The 21,582-nt window shown below is 45.4% G+C and overlaps 1 protein-coding gene and 1 pseudogene across 4 annotated transcripts in view; one reads left to right on the top strand and one right to left on the bottom strand.

Moving 5' to 3' along the window:
• Paqr8 (progestin and adipoQ receptor family member 8) overlaps positions 1-8,746 on the top strand; it is a 47,570-nt gene extending 38,824 nt beyond the window's left edge. For all 4 annotated transcript variants that reach the window (XM_055605793.1, XM_055605802.1, XM_055605820.1 and 1 more), the window contains one exon: positions 126-8,746. In XM_055605793.1, coding sequence (XP_055461768.1) covers positions 169-1,233 — 1,065 coding nt within the window. In that variant the 5' untranslated portion in view covers positions 126-168 and the 3' untranslated portion in view covers positions 1,234-8,746. The remainder of the gene's footprint in view (positions 1-125) is intronic.
• Positions 1,744-11,942, bottom strand: LOC129677177 (protein MMS22-like; annotated as a pseudogene).
• Positions 11,943-21,582: the final 9,640 nt, after the last annotated feature.

Raw genomic sequence — 21,582 nt, forward strand, 5'->3', positions numbered from 1 at the left:
GAGAATCCATCTGGACCTCCTTGCTTCCTGTGTCACCTGAGCAGGCCGCGCTCCGTTGGGAAAAGATACAGTTCCTTGGCCACTTTAGCTGCGTTTGTCTCTCAGTCTTCCTTTCTTTCCGTCAGGTTTTCCTACGGAGCCCTGTGGAGTCCGAGGCCGCCCGCTACCATGACGACTGCCATCCTGGAGCGCCTGAGCACCCTGTCTGTGAGCGGGCAGCAGCTGCGCCGTCTCCCCAAGATTCTGGAAGAAGGACTTCCCAAGATGCCGTGCACCGTCCCGGAAACCGACGTGCCGCAGCTCTTCAGGGAGCCTTATATCCACGCAGGCTACCGCCCCACGGGGCACGAGTGGCGCTACTACTTCTTCAGCCTTTTTCAGAAGCACAACGAGGTGGTCAACGTCTGGACCCACTTGCTGGCGGCCCTGGCGGTCCTTTTGCGGTTCTGGGCCTTTGCGGAGGCAGGGGCATTGCAGTGGGCCTCTCCGCACACCCTACCCCTGCTCCTCTTCATTCTGTCCTCCATCACTTACCTCACCTGCAGCCTCTTGGCCCACCTGCTGCAGTCCAAGTCAGAGCTGTCCCACTACACTTTCTACTTCGTGGACTACGTCGGGGTCAGCGTCTACCAGTACGGCAGCGCGCTGGCTCACTTTTTCTACAGCTCCGACCAGGCCTGGTACGAGCGCTTCTGGCTTTTCTTCCTGCCGGCGGCTGCTTTCTGTGGCTGGCTCTCCTGCGCGGGCTGTTGCTACGCCAAGTACCGCTACCGGAGGCCTTACCCGCTCATGCGGAAGATCTGTCAAGTGGTACCGGCAGGGCTGGCCTTCGTCCTAGACATCAGCCCCGTGGCACACCGCGTCGCCCTCTGTCACCTGGCCGGTTGCCAGGAGCAGGCGGCCTGGTACCACACCCTCCAGATCCTCTTCTTCCTTGTTAGCGCCTACTTCTTCTCCTGCCCTGTCCCCGAGAAGTACTTCCCCGGCTCCTGTGACATTGTGGGCCATGGACATCAGATCTTCCACGCCTTCCTTTCCATCTGCACGCTCTCCCAGCTGGAGGCCATTCTTCTGGACTACCAGGGGCGCCATGAGATCTTCCTCCAGCGCCATGGTCCCCTGTCTGTCTACACCGCCTGCCTCTCCTTTTTCTTTCTGGCTGCCTGCAGCGCGGCCACGGCCTCCCTCCTGAGGCACAAAGTCAAGGCCAGACTGATGAAGAAAGATTCCTGAGGTCTGCAAACAAGGAACGGTGTAGAGGCGGGCCACCGTGACTCGGGGGAAATCTTGACACAATAATAGAAGTTGACTTTTTACTTTTAAGGTTTGAGTTTTAAATTAATATGTATTGACAGGCTGAGGATGAAACTCAATCGGTAGATGTGCTTGTATAGCATGCAGGAAGCCCAGGGTTTGATCCCAGTGCCCCACACACCAGGATAGCAGCCCTTAAAGAGGCAGAGGCAGAGGAGGATCAGAGGTTCTAGGTCATTCTCTGATGCAGAGTGAGTTCCAGGCTAGCCTTTGATACATGATACCCCATCTCAAAAAAAGAGTATTACTTATTTTCTTTTTTAATAAGTAACCATTTAATTTTTAATGATTAACTACATAAGCCAAAGACACCCAATTTATACACGCCATTGGATTCATCATTTGTCACAATATTTGTTATAAAGCGAGAGATCGTCACCAAGAATTTAGAAGAAAACACTGAAAAAAGTCTGCAAAAGGAGAAAACAATCAGCAGTGAACAACGCAGCGGCACCTGTAGGTTGGGAGACAGTTGGGCACAGCGTATTTCCTTCTCCTAAGAAATGAGAAGAAAAGCCTCCACAGTGCACTAGCGACTGCCGCAATGTGGCGCTCTTGAGCCGACAAGGAAGACTGCACAATTAGGGCCACATTCTCCCTTTGAAGTTCCTGGCAACATTGCTGAGGAACATTCCTGATTCGGGCTGGGCCGAACAGCCTGCAGAAAGCTCAGCGCTCTCCTAGGTGCAGAGTCTCCACAGGCCCTCAGGAACGTGCTAAACCCATCGCTGAGAAGATGCGCATGAGAAGGATATAAGCACCAGCTGCTCTCAAATATGTCTTGAACACCATCAATACAGATGGAAGGCAGTGTCCAAGAGCATGCTCTGTACCATTTCATCATCCTTAGGTACCAAGAATTCCCTGGCTTTCTCTTGGAACTCACGTGACAGTTCCTCAGCCCAAACGCCAACGTCCAGGTTATCCTGGGCATACATCAGGAGGAATGCCATCGGACCCTTCCAAACAAGGGCTCCAGAAGATGACATGGAGGGGCCCGAGGAAGTAGCTTGGCACATCTTCTGTCTCTGCAGCATCTGCTAAGAGCAGAAAAAGGCTGAAAAAGTTCCATAGGCCAACTTCAGTTACTTCTTCCATCCTCTTTTGATGAAATTTACGACAGTCTTCCTTTAACTCGTTTCCAAGGAGCCACTGCTCTTCATTGCTTTCTTGAGGACACTTGCCAAAATGCAAAGAAAAATGATGTAACTGCTGCTGGATTTATACAAGTGAGGGTCTTGTTTATCAGAACATCAGGACTTCACCATTGCAAGCATGGACAAGGATGAATTGATATTAGTAAGGCCTTCCAACGGAAGCCAAGAAATACTGAAGGAGCTATTCGGGTTCTTACTACAATACGCCTACAGAACAGTAACAATTGAAATGTTTAGCTCCCAGAAATCACAAAGTGTCAAACAACAATAAAGACACACTCTCTGTAAGTGTTCTTCTAGTATACTCTCCTAGACAGTGATGGACTGTTTCAAAAGTTCTTCTCTAAAGCACCAGTTTGATTCCACTTGTCTCATTTCATCTGATCTGTCTGGTACAGCGAGGCTACGGGAACACTAACCCACCCACTAAAGCCTAACGGATCCTTGGTCCTGGTTAGAGAAACAGAAGGTCTTTTCTGATCACTTGATTCTTCACAAAGTGTTGTAAGTAGCTTATTCAACCAATTCCAAAATGATCCTGCAACAGTCCATTCACTTCTGTGGTCTGGAAGATGAACAAGTAGAACCCACAATTCTTTAACACAGGAGCATGGGCAGTGATCAATCACTGATGCTTCTGAAGGCCTAACCTCGGCATAGCTGTTGAGTGAACAGGCTTACTGAGCCACAGAGAAGATTTTCACAGTGTTCTTCAAATAGGCTGACATTGGTTAAACTGCCGCCCTCCTAGCCAGCTGACGACCATAACCAAGTTGCTTGGATTTTTCACCCAGCATGTGCAGTATTCCCAGCACGAGCCAGTGTGTATCTAAGTGGAGATGTAATAAATAGTGGGAAGACCTCAATCTGGTTCTTATTTACCAATGCTCCTAGAATAACACTGTGAAGTTCAGTTAGATGTCCGATCTACAGAAGCAATCCACAAAGTTCATCAACCAGCATTAACAGAAGCTGAAGCTTCCAAAGCTTTATAGGGATGGACGGGGAGATTGCAGCTCTCAGCACCTTGTTCTTTCAGACGCCTGAAGATGAAAACTTTAATGTAGTGGAGAAACACTACACACCGCTGCCGAATACCCATCTGCTTTGGAGTGCAGGGTGGCTCTCTTCCCAAAATCATACTTGTCTTATGATAAGGACTCCAAGGTAAATAAATAGCTACTGCATGGATAAACAAAAGAGCTCTCGACATGAACTTACTAATGCTGTTTCGGTAACCCGTTGGATGCCAGACTGTATCCTCTTCAAAATTAGTTGGTAATGGATCAAGATTTGAAATTAACCGCTTAAGGGCACCACTGGCAAGGTAGGACTCCGTCAGAATATCCTTTTCCTTCTTTGTTGTCAAAAGTGCAAGCAAAGCACGGGGGTTTGCACCATTCTGTCCCCAGGTGCAGCTCTAAGCTGTCAGTCATGAATGCCGACACTGCAGAACATGTGTTATTTACGTCATGCCCAGAATGAACTCCAGCACGAATGCATACTGGGAGGCCAGGGGGACGCTCTAGCTCAAACGTTCGTTCCTATGAAGCTGGGGATACCGAAGGCCATCTTGGAAACATCTGCTGTGAGTTGGTTGTCGCTTCTTAGCCATCACCAATGCATTCTGCCTTGGAGACATCACGGCGAGCCACAGTCTGGTCCAAACTCCTGTAGCTGTCATTCAGCATGTCTGCCACCTCCACGAGGGTGCTGTACTTGCAGATGGTTGTGGAACCGACAATGTCACTGAAGTAGATCATGACTTCTTTTTTACAGCTCTGGCTCCACAACGCCGTTCCCTTTCAGGGACTTTACCACCAGCCTTGGGAACAGCATAAATTTAAGGCACCCAGCCCTGCGCCTTTCTGCCTTGTACAACTGGGTCCTTTTTGCCACCAGGTGTTCCCAGTTTATAGAACACAGCTGTAGACAGCAGATCAAGGTGTCCACGCAAGATTCATTGGGGGGAGGCATGAAAAACACCAAATATCTTGGCAGGTGTGTTCTCGATTTTCTTGAAGTCTGGCCTCTTCTGGTTCCTCCTTCCAACAGCTTTTGACAAGCAGATAGACCTCCGGCTGCTCCTCATCTGCAGTTTCCAGGAACGGATCTGGGCGAAAAGGTTTCACCCCTTCTGAATTTTCCACTGTGAAAATCTCATTCTTGTCTGGGCAGCTCAGCGTGTAGAGAGTTCTCTTACGAAGGATGGTCCACTGAGCAATGGTCCCAAAGCTGTACACGCCAACCTTCCTGAGAGATGCCAGCTTGTCGAGGGTGCTTGGGAGCAGTCCACAAGTCTCTTTCAGAGGCAGGACGGAATTGCACCCAAAATCCGTGATCTCCACCACCCCAAGACTGTCCACCACACAGTTGGTGGATTTCAGACGCCCGTGAACTTCAACCTTACTGGAGTATCGATATGATATCCCCTTAGCAACACCATATAAGGCAGAGATCTTAAACTCCTAATCCATGAACGTGCCATTGGGGTAGGAAATTGTGTCATTTAAAGCTTCCTGAACATGAGAGAAAAATGCACTCATAAGGAAAAAAAGGATAAAATGCTGCAGAGAAAGATTAGGAAGCACAGGGAAGGTTAGGGCCAACTGATCCAATCACGAGGCTGCTGAGTGAGGAACAAAATGGGATGCCATCACCCTCCTTTCATGATCACACACGATGATGGGTTGGCTGACAGAGCTACAGCCTGAGAAGTAAGTTAGGTGATTTTATCATATAGTGTTCTCATGCAAACCTAGGACCTGCAAAGTCCAGGTCACAGGGCACAAAGCCTGTACGCCACTGATGAGCTATAGTGCAGAACGTATTCTTCCCCACACTGTGACACAGACACACAGATGGACACACAGGTATAGAATCTCTTTCTCTTTCTCTCCCCTACCCCTCTCCATCTCCCTCTTCCTCCCTTCTCCCCTCCCCACTTCCCCCATTATTTATGTTCAAGAGCATGACATGACTATGGGATTTCAAATGCAAGGCATTTGAGGGTTTTAAAAAGGCACATGCATTTTTTTTGTCTGTGTTATAGCCTTGTGTGAGAAGGGATCTTGGCTAAGATTCAGGAGGTCCCAAACTGAAGAGAACTGCCCTTACCCATGAGCACTTAGAAGAATTCTGGTTGTGGCTTCCAAAGCTGAGTCCTGAAACTGGACTGCCAAGTAAACTGTGGCTGTTCCCTACCCTAACAGAACAGCCACCCTTTGCTGCTTGTATTGGTAACGGACCCATGGACTCTGTCTTCCTATTAGGGTTTCGGATTGTCTAGCGAAGAAAAGTCAAACTCTTCAAGAAGATTCATTGAATCTTAGACAAAATGGACTATTTGATTTACCTGATTTCTGGTCTCATCCACTGCAGCTCTGGCCCTCGTCTTGGGTCAACCAACTAGCTGACTAATTTGCCTGATGTCCTGTTCCCACCCCTAGTGTGCATGGCAATATAAAGAATTCTAAAACTATTACACTTCCGGGAAATGCTTGGATCCATTAGAGCATTCGGGAAGATGATTCTCATGAAACACAGAAACATAAATAATAATAAAATACAACAGTGCCAAGCGCTTACCGTAGGGAGACCCAGTCAGCAAACATGGATACCCTGGCCTGTTTGTCACCCATGGGGCCCTTTTAGTTTATATCTGTGGATCGCAGTATTAACTGCAAGCTATTTAGGGTTGTCTTGCAGACCTGGAGATTATCTGAAGGCTTGAACAGACTCTTTATAGAAGCGTGGCTCTAGAGTTCCTCGAGGAATCTGATTATTTCAAAAAGGACCCTAAAATCCAAGGTTCAAATTTCCACTGGATACTGTCCCATGAAGGACTGACACAGCTACCCCAATTCAGGGTTCTCAAACAGGCAGTTTCGCCTCAGATTTCAGAAGATACCTTAAAACAGGTCCTAGGACGGGGAAATGCGTGCTCACTGCTTTTGGCCCCTGAAGGTCCTTGGAGGAAGAACGAGGCACCTGATGGCCAAATGCACTGTTTGTGAGGCTGCTATGAGCAGCTGCCGTGAGATGGCTCGTGCTTGCTGCTCACATGTTCTGGCCACACAGCTCTCCCTGAGGACTGACTTCCACACTAGTCCAGTGAAGGAGGCTGTGGTCAAAAAAGGGCTGGGATGCCCTCTATTCCCACACTTCGTTTCCTATCAGTATGAGGTCCCCGTGTACTAAAAAGGGAAGTGATCTGATTCAACTCCCGTTGGGTCACTTGCCAGTCTTTCAACCTTCGTTTTCTATCCTTTTTTTTTTTTTTTTTAAGAGAGTTGTGAGTTTTGTGCCTTATACAGGGGAATGTCTGAACACTTTATTTAACATGTGCACAGGTGGAATTTTCTGTTCTGGGTTATTGGGACAAGAAAAAAGAAGAACCGCAGGACGTGAAAATGACTTGTCAATCAACTGTTAATCTGTATTTGGGGAGAGATTAACTGAAATTTCCCTGCAGACTCCACAGCAACAAAAGCATGTGTCTTTTAGGTGGGTTTCTGATAAGAATGTCTATGCCTGCTGAGTGACCCAAGCAGGGAATGTGAGTAAAATTGAACTGGTTTCAACTGAACAAAGGATGTCTGTCTTGTGTGTGTGTGTGTGTGTGTGTGTGTGTGTGTGTGTGTGTGTGTGTGAATGCTACAACTAGAGGGTCTGTTGAAAATGGAAACCAGAAAGTGTTAGAAATTCTTGTCGTTATGGATTCAAAGAATGTCATCTTTTAAAAGTTGGAAGGAAAGTGAGAGCAGGAAGGAGGAGGGAAGGTGACATTGACTGTACCTGTGGTGGTGTTTGTGAACAGAGATTTCTCTTTTCTTTCTTTCTTTCTTTCCTTTCTTTCTTTCTTCCTTTCTTTCTTTTTCTTTCTTTCTTTCTCTCTCTCTCTCTTTCTTTTTCTTTTTCTGAGACAAGGTCTCAAAAAACCTGTATAACCCAGGCTGGCCCAGAAATCCTTATGTAGACAAGGCTGGCCTTGAACTCTCAAGCTCAGCCTGCCTCCGCCTCCCAAGTGGCAGGGTTAAAGGTGTGCATCGCCATGGCTAGCCTTGTGGACAGAGGTCTAGTGCTCTCCAGTGCACCCAAAGCCCTGTACCAAGCTGAGCTCTGTTCCTGGCGGGTCCATGACACTGTAAGTGTAAAAAATAAGACGGTGGCATTCAGTGTTCAGTTTAAGTATGCAAATATTGCTAACTAACAACTTGGAAATTGTTTTAAGAAAAATAATAAAAATGAAAAGAACGAAAGCGATTCCTGTGGAGCTGAGACTTGAACCCAAGGCCTTCGACATGTTAACCAAGAGTTCCTCCATTGAACTAAACCCCCAGGCCAAGGAATGGTGGGTGTATAGTAGATATTTGGGAGGTGTTGAGGTGGGGGGCTATGGTCTCCCCTGAAAATGCAAGTTTCTGATCGGAATAATGTAAATGCATGTAAAAAAAATGGGTGGTTTTTAATTCTTCAGACTCCCTTTTCAAACAGTGTCGTTAAAATGAGTCTATCAGTATGGAAAAGACCTGCTTAGCTTAAAGATAACCACCAAGAATTGTAAAAAGGAGTATGGATGCCTCTTGATTTACAACGGGGTCTGCCTCTCCCCAAAATCAGCATAAAGTGAAAAAAAATAGTATAAGGGAGATGGCTATCTTGCTCTCTGTACTAGAAATTTTGGTTGTTGCCTCTTAGTTAAGACTTCTAATCCTGATAAATGCCTCTGATAAAATTAAACTGTCAGCCACTAACACTTTCTTGAGAATAAAATCCTTGTGGATTTAGAGAAGGCCCTACTTAGTTCAAGACAGGATACATTCGATGATTCCTGTTTCTCATTTCAGAATCCTGGCTCTTATTTGCTGGAGAAGGTTGTTTTTTTTTTGTTTGTGTTTCCAGTGTAGGGTGTTTCCTGTAGGTTTTGTTTTGTTTGAGGCGGATCTCATTGTGTTTCCCAGGCTGGCCTGGAACTCCTGATTCTCCCGTCTTTCTCGGCCAAGGAGCTGCGATTACAGGCACCATTGGAAGCTTGGAAGAGTTCAGAGCCCCCTGACAGTTTATTCCTGTTTGATTACTGCTCTGTAGTTCCACCAGGATCCTCCAGATGGCGGTGTTGTCTTTCTCAGTGCTCTCTTGGCGCTTGTTACCAAGGCTTTGCTGCTATCTGTACTGCGTTTTGCTTGTTTGCTTGATAAAGAAAATGTGGGATTATCTTCCGTCTCTATAAATGTACTTACATGATTAATCATTAAAGAGATTTTGTACATGGATTTTTGTCGTGTTGACAATATAAAGAAAGCTACCTTTGACCGCTTGCCAAGGGCTGCCTGGACCCAAAGCTCATTCTACAGCTGGATTTTATTCAGCTCAACACAGCCAGGTAGAGGAGATCAGACACTTACATCCATCTAAAAGTAGAAAGACATAAAAACTTTAAAAAAAATAAGTCTACTGCTAATTTCTGTACTTGTGGGCAGAACAGACTACCCTTTGAAGAACTGTGGAGCTGATTTCTCTGTGGATCACAATATAATTACGTAAATATTCCTAGCCACATTACAATGGCATTAAGGATTTTGACATCTTTTGAAATATAAAAATAATTAATGACACAAAGCAGTACAGAATCTTCAGAAACATAATGCCCCATTTTGCACAGAAGGCGATGTGGGTTTTCTACGAGAGGACATGTTTCTGGTTTGTGGAGTTTACAAAACCACAATAATCCTGCCGGCATATCTAAAGTAGAGGGTTTGGTTGTATCGTAATTCTCACAGGAAGATGGTATCCTAAAGACTGCAGGAAGCCTGGCCAAGTCAGGTTTTAACACACACCACGCTTTCCCTTCCACATCCCTTTGGGCTTCTGAGTAAGTATGAGGCAAGTCAGGCTAAAAGGTTCCTATTGCTCTAGGGCAGTGATCCTCCCCCTTCCCGAGGCTATGACCCTTCAGTACAGTTCCTCATCTCGTGGTGACCGCGACCACACCATCACATTATTTTTGTTGCTAATGCTGTGAACTGTAATGTAAATATCTACGTTTTCTGATGGCCTTATGTGACCCCTGTGAAAGGGTCCCTTGACCCTCAAAGATTGAGAACTGCCGGTCTGGGGGGGGGGGTATGAGAAAGGTGATGATGTTTCAAAGCCTTACCACTCGTTGTAATGTTCAAATATTTTCCCTTAAGAAAACTTGAGAGCTTAACTAGTCCAAAACAGCAGCTCCAGACATCTGCAGAGTCCTTGGCAGTGTGTGTGAAACAGTTCTGCACAGCATTTAACTCCACGCTACATCCTTGCGTATCAAAGAGAGCGTTTCGCATACCACAGAGGCAGCTTGGATTACAGAGTCAAACCCATTCAGTTCTGTTGGCTCCTTGTAAGAAAGATTCTGAGAACGTCGCCTAATCCCAAATCCCCCTCAAGTTTCTCTGGGATTGTCTGTGGCCCAAGCGATTGCCCCTCCTCCACCCACCCCCAACAGACAAGAGATAAGAGTATAAGGATGGAACCTTAAAATGGTTCCTCCGCCTTTCAAGGAGCTGTGCAAACATAATGGATTACTAGAAAAGCATTTTTCTCTTTTTGAAGTGATATCTGGTTATTGAAGAAAATATAGAAAAGCAAGAAAAAAAGATAATCTGTAGACCCGTCAATAACGTAAAATGTTTTTTTTTTGGGGGGGGGGGAGGGTAAAGCTCTTTTCAAAACATTTTCAAACATAATGTAAGTCAGTGATGCAATGTAAAACTTCCTGGGGGCAAAGAAGGAACTAAGAAATTTAAGCCACCTATTATTTTCATTGAATCAAGAACAAAATCAACAGTCTTCCGCTTACAGGACGACCAAGAGATCCATTACACTCCCTTCTGACGTTCCATGACATTGGTAACCTGATGATGCCGGCTTAGCGAACCAAGCCAGTGATACCCTGACTCTCCTGTTGAAAGAACTGCGTGAAAAGCCTCCTCCGATAGCAAAGGCTGTGCTAGAGAGCCGTTGGCTGGGTCGAGTCCAGCCAACCCAGCCTGTGAACTGCGTATGTGAATTCACTGATAGTCATCCCACAGACAGCAAATACTGCCAGGTGCCAGGCTTTGCCCTAAGCACCCGGGACACGGTAGCAAGGAAAACACACAATCAACCCTCTTAGCTGTAGAGAAACAGAAAACCAAGCAGTTGACCCCAGGTCCTCCGCAAGTAAAGGAAGTATTTGGTGTGTCTGAGAGCGTCGGTGCCAGGAGAAAAAGAGTAAAAAAGGGTGGGATGAACGGCTGCGGTGAGGGCACAGTTTGGTTTTGCTTGCTTTGTTCTGTGTGTGTGGGTGCTATGGCTCGAAGCATGTCTGTGCACCAGATTTGTACAGAGCCCCTGGAAGCTAGAAAAGGGCACTGAATCTTCTGAACCTGGGGTTACAGATGGTTGTGAGCCACCGTGTGGGTGCTGAGAATTGACCCCAGGTCCTCCACGAGAGCTGCCAGTGCTCTTAACAGCTGAGCCATCACTCCAGCTCCTGTTTGCTTTGATACAGAGTCTCATTTGGCACAGGTTGTCCTCACACTGGCTACGTGGCTGAGAATGACCTCGAACTTCTGGTCCTGCTGCCTGCAACTCCAGAACGCACCTGCGCTTCTGTGTAAGATTTTACGCAGGGGCGATGATCTAGGAACCCAGCACTTCCTAGTTGCTAAGCAAGTGTTTTACCAATTGAGCTACACCCCCACACTCATCAATCCTGAGTAGGGTTAGGGAAGAAGACCACTGAAAGGGAGGTGAGGAAACCAGTTGTCAGATTAGAAAGGAGACTGGCAAGAACAGGGGTAGGAGGTGAGGGCGGATCTTACCAGGATTTCAGGAAATGTGAGGATGGATGGTTGGGTCACTGTTAATTTTTTTTTTTTAAATCAACAATTACTCATCACAATTCCATTTCCTCCAGTTTACACAAACCCAGGTTATTGCTAAGTTCTTTGCTTCATGGGTCTGGCCCAGCAAGCTCAGCCTTCCTGTGGGCACACTCTTGTGGGTGGCAGATTGTGCCCAGAGAATTTTTTTAACTGCCTGGGATGCTGGGTTCCACTTCCTAGAAAGACTTCAAGCGTTTCCTCATTCTGTCAACATCTGTTTTGTACTCTGGGTAATATTCTGTGCGGACACGGAATGACAAATGCTCAGCAGGGGCTATAAATAACAGTAACAGCTTCTATGATCTACGCTACTTGACTTAGGCTGAGACGGGATGTTCTCTCCGTTTCTTTCAGCCCCCGGCCCCCACAACAAGCCTGTTTGTAGTTACCAGTTTTATTGCCTCTATTTTAGAAATAAGAAATGGAGGCAAATAAGTTAACCCAGGACTACCTGGTTAGGTACCAGAACCTCCCAGAAACTCAGGCCTTTCGGTCCGAAGCTCCCATTCTTCCCCATCCGAATCAGTCGAATATAGAAAATTCTTTCTGACACCGTCATTGTGTGGACCAGAAGAGCTTGTACATTGAGAAGAGGATGTGATTTATACCCCATTCTTATGTCCCTTAGCAAGTAAAGCAAACCTAGGTGTGCAGTTTCTCGATGCATTTCTACATGCACTGGCCACACTTTTCATCTAAGGGCTGCTGCTGGGCTGGTTGATCCCAGAGACGAAAAGCCGTATGTGTTCCATGCCAGGATTCAGCTATAATCACCAGAAAGACTTGCTAGACTATAAACCCACTTAAGGACCCACTCACTGGCCTCAAATTACCTCTCCATACTTCTTCAGTGTGCATAAGATGACTGAGGTGGATCAATACACAGGTGGTAATAAATGAGAAATGCCATTTCCCATTAAAGTAAATCTGAGCACTATTCCAGGATGAGCACAATACGTTTAACATTTTACGGGCTTTCTCCTGGAATCTGATTCTGCTGTAGGAAAAACACCATAGCTCTGCTCCTGGGGCTGTTTGCGTTCAACAAACGCTCTTGGCAGTCATTGCCATTACAGTTGCTGCCATCACTTCACAATGAGCAGGATGATGTGAGGCCAGTGTCTTCTCTGGGGTCCCAGCCATCTCTCTTCAGAACAGGAGCCCTTTGATTTGGGGGAGGCTGTCTCTCTACCAGTATAGAAGGAGATGTGTACACAGAGAAGAGAGAGTTCAGCTGTGTCCTGGGGAGTAATTTCTTTGGTTTACTTCCATATTTCTTCCCCAGTGTCAGTCCCCATGATCACAGACTCTCATAGGCACCAGGGAGCAAGGTTCCCAAACCACAAAGATGCTGGCTTACCCATCCTCTGTCACCATGGTCCCCAAGTGCTCTCAGCCTACAGAAGAACCCTCATAGTGCACTTATTCTTCCCATTTTATCTCCCACCTGGGTTGTGTTGTGTTCCAGAAAAAGTATGCCAAAGCAATACTTTGTTGTGCAAGCCCAAAGACCGGAGTTCAATCCCCAGATCCCATGTTTTTGCACACTTGTAATTCCAGCACCAGGAAGGTGGAGACAGGAGGACCTCTGGGCCACCTGGCCAGTTGGCCTAGTAAGCAATCCCCAAACCACAGAGAGACCCTGCTTCAAAATGAAGTGGACATCTCCTGGGCAATCCCTGAGAGGGTCCCCCAGCCTGAGCATGCTTGGACATGCTCATAGTCATGTGTGCTTGTGCAGGTGCATGTGTGTGTGTGTGTGTGTGTGTGTGTGTGTGTGCACGCGCGCACGCGCGCGCTCTCTGTGGCACTAATCACGGGGAGCTGTGAATAAATGTCTGCTCACCCTAGATATGAAACTACTGACAAACCAAGGTATGGATAACACCAAATTCAACTCCCAGCACCCACACAGTGTCCCCTAACCACCTGTAGTAACTCCAGTTCCAACGGATCTGATGCCCTCTTCTGGCCTCTTCAGACACTGTCCACTCTCATGGCTCACGGACATACCTGTAAGCAAAAACCTGTATACCATCTCACTCAAAACAACTTCATGGTGATGATGACGATGACTAGCTATTATTATCCCATTTTGCAACTAGGGAGAGGTTAACAAACTTCTGAATGGTCAGAATATTTTTTTCTTTCTCAAGATGAGGTTTCTTTGGGTAGCCTTGGCTGTCCTGGAACTCCTTCTGCTCAAAGTCACAGTGATCTGACTGCCTTTGCCTCTCGAGTGCTGGCTTTACTGGCATGTGCCACCATTGCTTGGCTCAGGGTCAGAACTTTTCTCTGGTCCTGCTCAGAGTTTGTCCATATGCCCTTCCGTCTTTTCCCTTCCTTGCCCCTTCCCTTTCTTGCCCCATATGCCCTTCTGTCTCTTCCCTTCCTTTCTCTCTTCTATTTTTTCTCTTCCTTCTCCCCTGCTCCTCCACTTCTTCTAGCTCTTGAAGAAACTTCAAACACAGACAAAAATCAAACAGAACTGTACAATGAATCCTTACACAGTCAAGTCAATAATTATCTGCTTGTAGATAGTATTACTGGATTCATGACCCCATGCCACCCTTGGCCTGATTGAAACGAATCAGGCAGTCTTCCCCTTAATACTTCATTGTTTTTTAAAAGATGGAAATTTTCTTCTTGATTGTTATCTATTTGTTTGTTTACTTTTGTGTTTATTCAGAGGCAGGATCTTGTTCTGTGACCCAGACTGGCCTAGGATTTTCTATGTAGATTTGCCCATCCTTGAGCTTGTAGCAATCCACTTGTCTCAGTGCAGGAATTATAGGGCTCCAGCTAAAGTGAAATATTTTTCAAAGTAAAATCATAATATTTCTAACCAAGTTTAAAATACTAACCAATTTCTTGACATCACTAAATATCTAATATTGGATTCCAAGTGACTTTACAAATGTCATAACTATCGTAAGGTTTGTTCGTTTGGATCAAGGTCCCAACAGAACCCACACTACCATCGGTTGGCTGTTGCTTATGTTCCTTTTAATCTGTAACGCCCCTTCCACTTCACTCCCTGCTGTCACACCCCTTGGGATTCATTGGCAGAGCAAGATCTCATGCCCTGCAACTTCCTCCTGCATCTGGGTTGCACCAGCATATCTCACTGCACAGATTTCAGGGAAGAGCTTCATGAGTCAACAGACACACAGGAACTCACTCACTGATGTCAAGAAATTATAAGTAAAATCTAAATGTCTGGATACATGGCCTTGGGGACCGGTGACGGGGGTCTCAGAGGGTAAAAGCACCAAACCTGACGACCTGCGTCCAATTTCCACATGGTGGAAGACCGGTTACCCTGCGCTGTCTGCCGATGGACATCACCCTGATTGTATCTGAGATGGGAAAACCTGCTCACTGTGGATGGCACCTTCCTGCCTGAGATGTTACATTTACTGAGGGCAGCTCTCAGGCAGATTTGCCGATCTTACAGTGAATTCGCAGTGCAGAGAGAGGAAGTCTGCAGGAAGAGAGAGAGAGAGAGAGAGAGAGAGAGAGGAGAGGGAAAGTGAGAGGAAGAGAGAGAAAGGAGAGAAAGAGGGAGAAGGGAACCAAAATGTCTGGATTATATAGTGAAGAGCCTCTGGGGAAGAGGAAGCCCCACTCCTGGGCTGGGAAGTTCAGGTAGAGGACAGGGTATGTCATCCACACCAGTAACAGGTAGGGACAGGGGGATGCTGGGAGAACCTGGAGGCCAGGTCTGTTTTGGTTAAAAAGGCAACTCAGCCAGCCCGCCGCTTGCCCTGGGTCTGAATCCCAACATCCAGTGTCATGATTCACACCTCTCTGCTTCCTGGTTGTGAATGTGAAGTGACCAACTGCTTGAACCTCTTGCTTCCTTAACTTTCCTGCGGTGCCGGACTCTACCTTGAACTGTGAGCACAAATAAACCTTTTCTCTTATTGCTTTTTTCATTGTTTTTTAATCACAGAAATGGGGAAAGAAACTAAGACAGTTCCGTAACTCAAGAACAACTAGTGAGCATTACTTTTCTTCATATTTTAAGGATGAGAAAGCAGAATACTCAAGAAGGTAGTTGGCTTCAAATACAGTCTTCATAACCCAGTTAGGTGAGAATATGGCTACAAGAATCCAACCTGCTGTTTTATTTTTCCATTCCATACTGCATGTGTGACTGGGGGAATGTAAGAGTTTCAGATGTTCTGGTGCCATCAAAGCCTGTGTACTTTTGGCAGGGCAGTGAGCAGGGATCTGGTAGTGCCCAGGGATGAACTCAGAGGCTTGCACGTGCCAGGCAACTCTACCATGGAGCTACATCCCAGCCCTTAGTTTTATGGAATGGGATCTCCTAATCACGGTGCCTGGCTTCCCTGTTGTTTTAAAGTCAACATTTTCCCGTCCATATTTGGAAGCCTAAATTTTATTCAATATTCCTATAACATCATCTTTACAAGCCCCTGTGTGTGTATGATTGGAAGCTTTCTTACTCCCTAGTCATTTAAGAAGCAGGAGCTGAATTCAATGATCTCTCCAGCGCTAAAGGAGGAATGTCTTTCATTTCTCTGTCTTTAGACGCAAATAGTTTAATGCTTACTCAGCCATGGTACCTGTGTTCACATAGGTATATGCGAATAATTATTTTTAGCTTCTATTTGAGGCATGAGCAGGGAAAAGGGGAACTACCATAATAATATGAGCAAAATTAGATCAATCAAAATTTCCTCTAATACGAGCAAAATTAGATCAAGCAGGAGCCTCTTAGGTGATGAGTGACAATATGATATTGTCATTATAGCCCATTAATTTATTATAATCTTTTCATAGCAATATCTACAATAACCAGCGGCTTCCATAACTGGTGCCTTGAATATTAGCACTCGTGGTACAGTGTTCCTTCAAATTAACAATATGCTTTTCTGACTTCTCCCTATAGCTGAAGCAGGGGCAGGGGCAGGATAAATTGAATATGCACTGTTAGTGGAAAACCTATCCCATAACAATGCATCTAGTGAACCATTTTCTCTCTTTGCTTACCTGGTGTGTCATCAATTCTAGGTGCAATTAAATTTACTACTACAGTTATTAGTATAAACTCCCTGCCACAACAGTATTATTCATATGCTCAGTTTTCCTTACAGCTGTACCTCTCTTCTCATTATCGGCCTTCTCTTCAGACATCATAATGCTTTTAACCAAACAAAGCTTTAATACAACATTTCTTTTGACCCTGCAGGAAGAGGGGACCCTTATTTTATCTCAGCACTTGTTTTGTTCTTTGCACATTCAGAAGTGTATGTTCTAATCCTAACTCAGTTTAACATTATTTCTCATGTTGTTCCTTATTATTCAGGTTAAAAAAATATTTTGGGTACATGATGTCTTAGTCTGTGTTCCATTGCTATGAAGAGACAATGCAATTCCCATCAAAATACCAACTCAATTCTTTACAGACCTTGAAAAAAAGATTCTCAGCTTCATATGGAGAAACAAAAAACCCAGAATCTCCAAAACGATCCTGTACAACAACAGATCATCTGGAGGTATCTCCATCCCCGATCTCAAGCTGTACTACAGGGCAACAGTAATAAAAACTGCATGGTATTGGCATAGAAACAGAAAGGAGGATCCGCATAGAAGACCCAGAAATAAACCCACACACCTATGAATACTCAATATTTGACAAAGAAGCCAAATCCATTCAATGGAAAAAAGATAGCATCTTCAACAAATGGTGCTGGACCAACTGGATGTCTACATGCAGAAAAATGAAAATAGATCCATATTTATCACCCTGCACAAAACTAAAGTCAAAGTGGATCAAGGACCTCAACATAAAACCAGATACTCTAAATCAGTTGGAAAAAAAAGTGGGGAACAGCCTAGAACTCATTGGCACAGGAGACAACTTCCTGAACAGAACACCAACAGCACAGGCTCTAAGAGCAACAATCAATAAATGGGACCTCATGAAACTGAAAAGCTCCTGTAAAGCAAAAGACACTGTCATCAAAACAAAAAGACAGCCTACAGATTGGGAAAGAATCTTCACCAACCCTTTATCTGACAGAGGGCTAATATCCAGTATATATAAAGAACTAAAGAAGCAGAAAAGCAACAAACCAAGTAATCCAATTAAAAAATGGGGAACAGAGCTAAACAGAGAATTCTCGACAGAGGAACATCGAATGGCAGAGAAACACTTAAAGAAATGCTCAACCTCATTAGCCATTAGGGAAATGCAAATCAAAACGACCCTGAGATTTCACCTTACACCAAGGCCAAGACGAAAAACTCAAGTGATAGCACATGCTGGAGAGGTTGTGGAGAAAAGGGAACCCTCCTCCATTGCTGGTGGGAATGTAAACTAGTACAACCACTTTGGAAGTCAATCTGGTGCTTTCTCAGACAACTAGGAGTAGTGCTACCTCAAGACCCAGCTATACCACTCCTAGGTATATACCCCAAATTTGCTCAAGCACACAACAAGGACATTTGTTCAACCATGTTTGTAGCAGCTTTATTTGTAATAGTCAGAACTTGGAAACAACCCAGATGTCCATCAACGGAGGAATGGATACAGAAATTGTGGTATTTTTACACAATGGAATACTACTCAGCAATCAAAAAGGAGGAAATCATGAAATTTGCAGGCAAGTGGTGGGATCTAGAAAAGATCATTCTGAGTGAAGTATCCCAGAAGGAGAAAGACAAACATGGTATATACTCGCTTATATAGACCTGCAAGATATGATAAACATAATGAAATCTACACACCTAAAGAAGATAATCAAGAAAGTGGACACAGGCAAAGATGATCAATCCTCATTTAGAAAGACAAATGGGATGTGCATTAAACGTATGACAGGAGTCTACCACAAAAGGCATCTGAAAGACTCTACCTAGCAGTGTTTCAAAGCAGACACTAAGACTCATAACCAAAGCCTCGGCAGAGTGCAGGGAATCATATGAAAGAAGGGGAGTTAGTATGATATGGAAAGGATAGGAGCTCTACAAGGACCAAATATATCCAGGCACAGGGTCTTTTCTGAGACTGACACTCAACCAAGGACCATCTATGGATATAACCTAGAACTTCTGCTCGGATGTGGCCCGTGGTAGCTCAGTAACCAAGTAGTTTTCCAAAGTAAGGGAAACAAGGACTATTTCTAACAGGATCTCAAGGGCAGGCTCTTTGACCCCGCCCCCAGGGGAGGAGCAGTCCTGTTAGGCCACAGAGGAGGACTTTGCAGCTAGCCCTGAAGATACCTGATAAAACAGGGTCAAATGAAAGGGGAGGAGGTCCTCCCCTATCAGTGGACTTGGAAAGGGACAGGGAGGAGACCAGGGAGGGAGTGTGGGGTTGGGGAGGGAATGAGGGAGCGGGATACAGCTGGGACACAGAGTTAACAAAACGTAACTAAAATGAAAAATAAAATTAAAAAAAAAAAAAGGAAGTAGGCACACATGGTGCTGGAGAAATAGTTGCTGAGAGTTCTAGTTCAGATTCACAGGCATCAGGAAGAGAAAAACACTGGGCCTGTCTTGGGCTTGGGAAATTTCAAAGTCCACCCCTCAACGAGACAATTCCTCCAACAAGGCCACACCCACTCCAATAAGGCCACACCTCCTAATCCTTCTCCAGTAGTGTCAATCCCTGATGATTAACCAGTCAAATTCATGAGCTTTTGGAGGCCATTCTTATTCAAATCACCACATGGGGGAGAGTATGAGCTATAAATTCAAGTTGCTTCCTGTTTGAGGTCATCATCTATTGACTATAGGTCTAGATATTAACCCTCCAGCTTACCTTATACTGGCTACTATAATTATCATTATCCCAACGGGAGTGAAAGTACTTACCCACCCCCCTTGGAGGTGACATTAAATGACTCTCAGATATACTTGGCCTCTGCATTTTTATTTATAGTAAGTGAACTCACGGGAATTTTCTTAACCAGTTGTTATACATCATAGGCAGAAAGGAGAATACCAAAATAATTTCAGAAAAAATCCAGGTCACAGACACAGCCATTTGGTATTTGTCCTGTGAATTTAGGAACTGAAGTGGGGATTAAAAACTGTAAAGGTGATATATATTAAATTCAATAGTACCTGGATGGAACTTCTCATGCCCTGAATCAGCAGGTTCCCTAGGAGATATCTTCTGGCGTTATGAGCTCCTCCTCCATCTGTGATGGAGTGTTGGAGGGCCTGATATTGTACAAGTCTTGTGAAAAAAAAAAAAAAATTAAAACTGAGCTGCTGTCTTTCATAAACGCATAGGCCATGTTATGCCCTGAAGACAGCATTCTACAGCAACCCCTCCCCTCTCCCCCTACTTCCTTCAATTCTGATAGTTTTCCACCTTACTTGGGATTCTTTGTCTTTGGTTTGTTTTGGATTTTTTGGTTTTGGTTTTGTTTTTTTGTTTTTTTTCCAAGACAGGGTTTCTCTGTGTAGTCTTGGCTGTCCTGGACTCATTTTGTAGACCAGGCTGGCCTCAAACTCACAGAGATCCTCCTGCCTCTGCCTCCCTGAGTGCTGGGATCACAGATTTGCACCACTGTGCCCGGCTCTTGGTTTGGCTTTCAATACAGCTTCTCACTGGATTGCTCAGTTTAGCCTCAAAGTGGCTGCACTCTCCAGAGAACTGGTATCTTAGGCATGTACCACCACACCCAGATGGAACTGAGGATTCTGTTGTGACTAGAGTTTCGGGAGGCTGGCACAGTCTAAGACTGTGGTAGCTGTACCTACACACTAGTCCTCAGAAAGCTGAAGAAGCAAACAAAAAGCACCTTGATTCACCAACAACCCTTTCTTATGATACCTAGCCACAACTCCCTCACTAGACAAAGGCATCAGTCCATTCAGGAGGCAGCTACCACATGACCTAGTCACCTTAAAAACAAAACCTTCTACCACCACCATCACCGCTTCCACCATAACCATTAAATCTCAACATAAGCACCACCATGGACAGACCATGTCCAAACCATTGCAGCAACCCTGCTTGGCTTTTCCTCCCTCAGAATGGATGGAAATTTTGAAAAGCCACAGGCCACAGGCTACATAAGTGCTCTTTTCCTACACTCTGTTGACCATTTGACTAGTAGGATTTTCTCAGAAAGAAATGTACATGGACAAAAGTCACTCCTCAAACGCAAACAGATTCCTCATGAGCAACAAGCTCGGGTGTGACTTACTCTTCCACTCCCACAAGCTCCTTCCCTGCCCAAACCAGGGCAGCCAGGAAGTTCATCCAGAAAGACTTCTGTTTTTTAAAAAAATATTTTATGTACAATGGTGTTTTGCCTGCATGTATGGTGTCTGATCCCCTGGAGCAGGAGTTGCAGACAGTTGTGAGCTGCCATGAGGGTGCTGGGAATTGAACCCACATACTCTGGGGGAGCAGTTCAGTGCTCTAAACCTCTGAGCCATCTTTCCAACACCCCAGAAAGGCTTCTAAGCATGTCTACATGTCCTGGTATTTCCTTTAAGAGAACTGACTAGGATTGAGAGCTTGAAAGAGTTTAAGCTTATCATGGAGAGTCAGTTACCTGTGATACTGGGTACCAGGCAGCAGCGAGGGACAGAGGAGAGCTGAAGGGGTGAGTTTATCATCATGACTAATTCCCCATGTCACCGTCCTAGTCAGTGGCTCAGGTACAGAGCAACAGCAGGTGCTTTTCAAGATTTCAGTAAGTGCGGAGACACTAATCAATTCATGGAGGGTTCCAATGAAGTACTGGGGAGTCTGAGGGTGGCACACACAACCCAGACTGTCTGAAGAGGAGGAGCAGGAGCCACTGCCGGATGTAGGGGTGCCCACCTTTAATCGCAGCATTAGGAGGCAGAGACAGACAAATCTCTGTGAGTATAGTCTTCATAGAGAGTTGCAGGAAGCCGGCAAGGGATTCATAATAAAACCCTGTCCCAGAAAGAAAAACAAAAAAAGAGGAGAAAAGACATGAAAAAAGGACGTGCAGACATACAGGAGAGAACTGGAAACAAAACTAGAAAAGAACTGCATGGGTAGGTGTAATAGTCAGCAGTAAGGGCGTTAGATGTCACTGACTGTATTCTTATCCTGGCTCCTGGAGTTTTATGGGTTAGTGCCAGCTGGGACATACAGCCTTGCGAACTGAACAACTTCTGCTGGTAAACAGCCATTGTTGGACTGGCTGGACCACAGCCTGTTACCCACTCTAAGA

This window comes from Psammomys obesus, unplaced genomic scaffold (assembly GCF_907164565.1).
Source record: "Psammomys obesus unplaced genomic scaffold, mPsaObe1.curated_primary_1811, whole genome shotgun sequence".
Taxonomy (NCBI): domain Eukaryota; kingdom Metazoa; phylum Chordata; class Mammalia; order Rodentia; family Muridae; genus Psammomys; species Psammomys obesus.